The sequence below is a fragment of the Acanthisitta chloris genome, unplaced genomic scaffold, assembly GCF_000695815.1.
Source record: "Acanthisitta chloris isolate BGI_N310 unplaced genomic scaffold, ASM69581v1 scaffold35520, whole genome shotgun sequence".
Lineage (NCBI taxonomy): Eukaryota > Metazoa > Chordata > Aves > Passeriformes > Acanthisittidae > Acanthisitta > Acanthisitta chloris.
Window position 1 is genome coordinate 5,089 of NW_008653873.1, and position 2,611 is coordinate 7,699.

The 2,611-nt window shown below is 37.7% G+C and overlaps 1 protein-coding gene across 1 annotated transcript in view; it reads right to left on the reverse strand.

The window, feature by feature from the left end:
• The window catches only part of TMBIM4 (transmembrane BAX inhibitor motif containing 4), a gene marked incomplete at its 5' end in the record, with an annotated part of 5,995 nt that extends 4,309 nt beyond the window's left edge, over positions 1-1,686 (reverse strand). The window contains 2 exons of the mRNA XM_009082631.1: positions 178-283; positions 1,549-1,686. Coding sequence (XP_009080879.1) covers positions 178-283; positions 1,549-1,686 — 244 coding nt within the window. The remainder of the gene's footprint in view (positions 1-177; positions 284-1,548) is intronic.
• Between the last annotated feature and the right edge of the window lie 925 nt (positions 1,687-2,611).

Sequence of the window (2,611 nt, forward strand, 5' to 3'; positions counted from 1 at the left end):
GCTATCTAGGAACAACCTGTGGACAGAATCTCCAAAAAAGTAACTCAGGCCTCCATAAGTACATAGAACATCTTTCAAGGAATATAAGAAAAACAAATTACCACCACTAGTTTCAAGGAGTTCATCACAATGCAAGATATTCTAAGGACTATTAAAATCAAATTTATTAACACTTACAAATCCAAAAAGCAGGTATAAATTAACAGGGTGCTGGTGTCTGTAGAGGGTCAGTGCCACAATTATTGCCAAAGATCCAATCCCAGATATCAAAAGCAAGGCAGGTCTGTAAAGTTCCATACAGAAAAAAAAAGTAATTAAAATCAAGTATCTATAAGATTGAAACCTAGTTTATATAAACCCAAGTTCTTAAGTGATCATCTAAAGATATCCAAAGTAAATGTAATGCACATTTATAATAAAACTAAAAAAAACCCCAAACACACTAGTGGTGTGTTCTAAAACACACCACTACAGATAATCAGTTAAAATAGTAGTCACAAGTAAAGACAACTTTTTCACACTGAAGCTAAAGATTGTCCAGGAATCCATCACCTGGAAATGAACCCATATAAAGAAGGAAATCCATCTATACAAAACTAATACTAATATGAAATTTTTGCCTTTTATGAACTCCACGTTCAGGGAACTGTTTTTTATAAACACCTGAATGCAACAAACAAGGCCACTAACTGCAGCAAAGAAAATCAGTACTGACCAGTAAGTATTGCTAATTCATTCAAGCAGCCCTCCAAGAAAAAACTGGACCAACACCAAACACCAAATCACAACAGTTCTAAGCAAGCAGAACAATTTTAAATTATCAGATTAAAGTAGAAAACTGTAGTTTAACCTCTGTTGTATACACTATAGTTTATACAGAAACTGAAACTTTGATCCTCCTTCCTTTATATATGCACTTTGAAGTGAAAGTAAAAGCAAAGTCTGCAAGAGTACTTGGAGCAAAACAGAAACTGGACTCAGTGCTCTCTTTTCCCCAGCTGTTCTTTTCCCTGGTCCATTCACCACAGTTTGGATTTTGAGACTTATATTTTTATCATGAAAATCTGAGAGGCAAAAAGAAGCAAGCCCACAGGAATTTTAGCAGAGTAGTTTTCAGGGGAAAACAAAACAAATCCAAACCCAAAAGAAGATAGAGGGAAGAAGAAGAATAAGACAATTCTGCTTTTTGGAAGTAGTACCTATAAACAACAACGTTCCAAAGAGCACTTAGACCAAGAACATGTCAGTAATTGAGATGTTCTGCAACTCATGTGTAAGTTTTCATGGCATTAAAATAAGCTATTAGTATTTATTGACATTAATACGAAGAAGAAGAAGAAGAGGAAGGAGAAGAAAAAGAAGAATTTTATAATAAATCAAGGAGAAAAATGTCAGAGAAGAAATTTCCTAATCAAGTTACAAAATTTCTATTACAGAATCAAAACAGTGTTTAAAAATGGTTAGGAATACTGAGGCATTCCAGAGCAACAAACTGCACAAACTATACTTAACACATGCTAAACAGCTCCATTTCATTTTAATATTTACCTTTCATGAACAAATGCCTGCAGTCCAGTAGAGTATAGAAAAATTGCAGATGTGACTGTGGTCAGTAGAACTTGGATAGAAAGAATGCTGTAGACTTTCCGCAGAAAACCTAGAATAAGGAAAATAAAAATTAAATCCCTTTTGAGTTATATAGTTCTATAGTAAACCAGATACAAGTTTTCTTTATTAATTATGGAAAGTGGAGAGTAGTTCAGGACACACAGATGTATCATACAGATATTCTCTGTTCTTAGTGGGAGGAGATCAAGTGTATTAGGCAAAATAACCTTACAGGGAGAAACAATTCAGTCATTAACAGCACAGCCTTAAATAGAGTACACACTACCAGAAGCTGAATTACCTGTACACAGCAGGTAGTTAAATACACTCGTAAGCTACGAGGGACTGAAGCCTTTTGGTGATACACTGAACAAACCCAGCAGTAACCTGCTAGCTAGCATAGCACCAGCAATTTTGCTGCTGGCAGTCTCCCTCGTATTTCCTACGGTCCTCTTAATTTTTCAAACAAGGTAAAACTGTAATTTTATAAGAAGAGGTCTCCTGATTATCAGAAACAGCTCATATAAAATTTCAGAGCACACAGCCGGTTTTATTCCAAACCGTATCCAGTAACATCGCAACTATTTCAGCAAAATGTATCCAGTAGCACTGCAAGGATTACAGATTAGACACATTCTACAAGAGAACTCAATGCGTTTGAGACCTGTGCATTAGCAGCAAGGCAGGACTTCATGGGCAGGAATGTGACCTCACAGCAGAAGAGCCACAATATTTTAGAGGAAGAAATTCAAATCCTGCAGTCGCATGGTCAAGCTTCGATAATTACACACACCAATGCGTCTCACGTATCAGGTTTGGGCTTCAAAATCCATCACTCTAGGCAAAATCAGGTCTGAATCTACACCAAGTTACCCGTGACAGTAAGTGACAGCACCTTCCGCCGGTCACAGTCCCTCGCCCGTAGTAAGTTTCCCTGGGCTGGGTTCCGCCCCGGAACGCAGCGGTTTCACCCGGCGCACGGCACCGCGCGGGGGCACCGGGC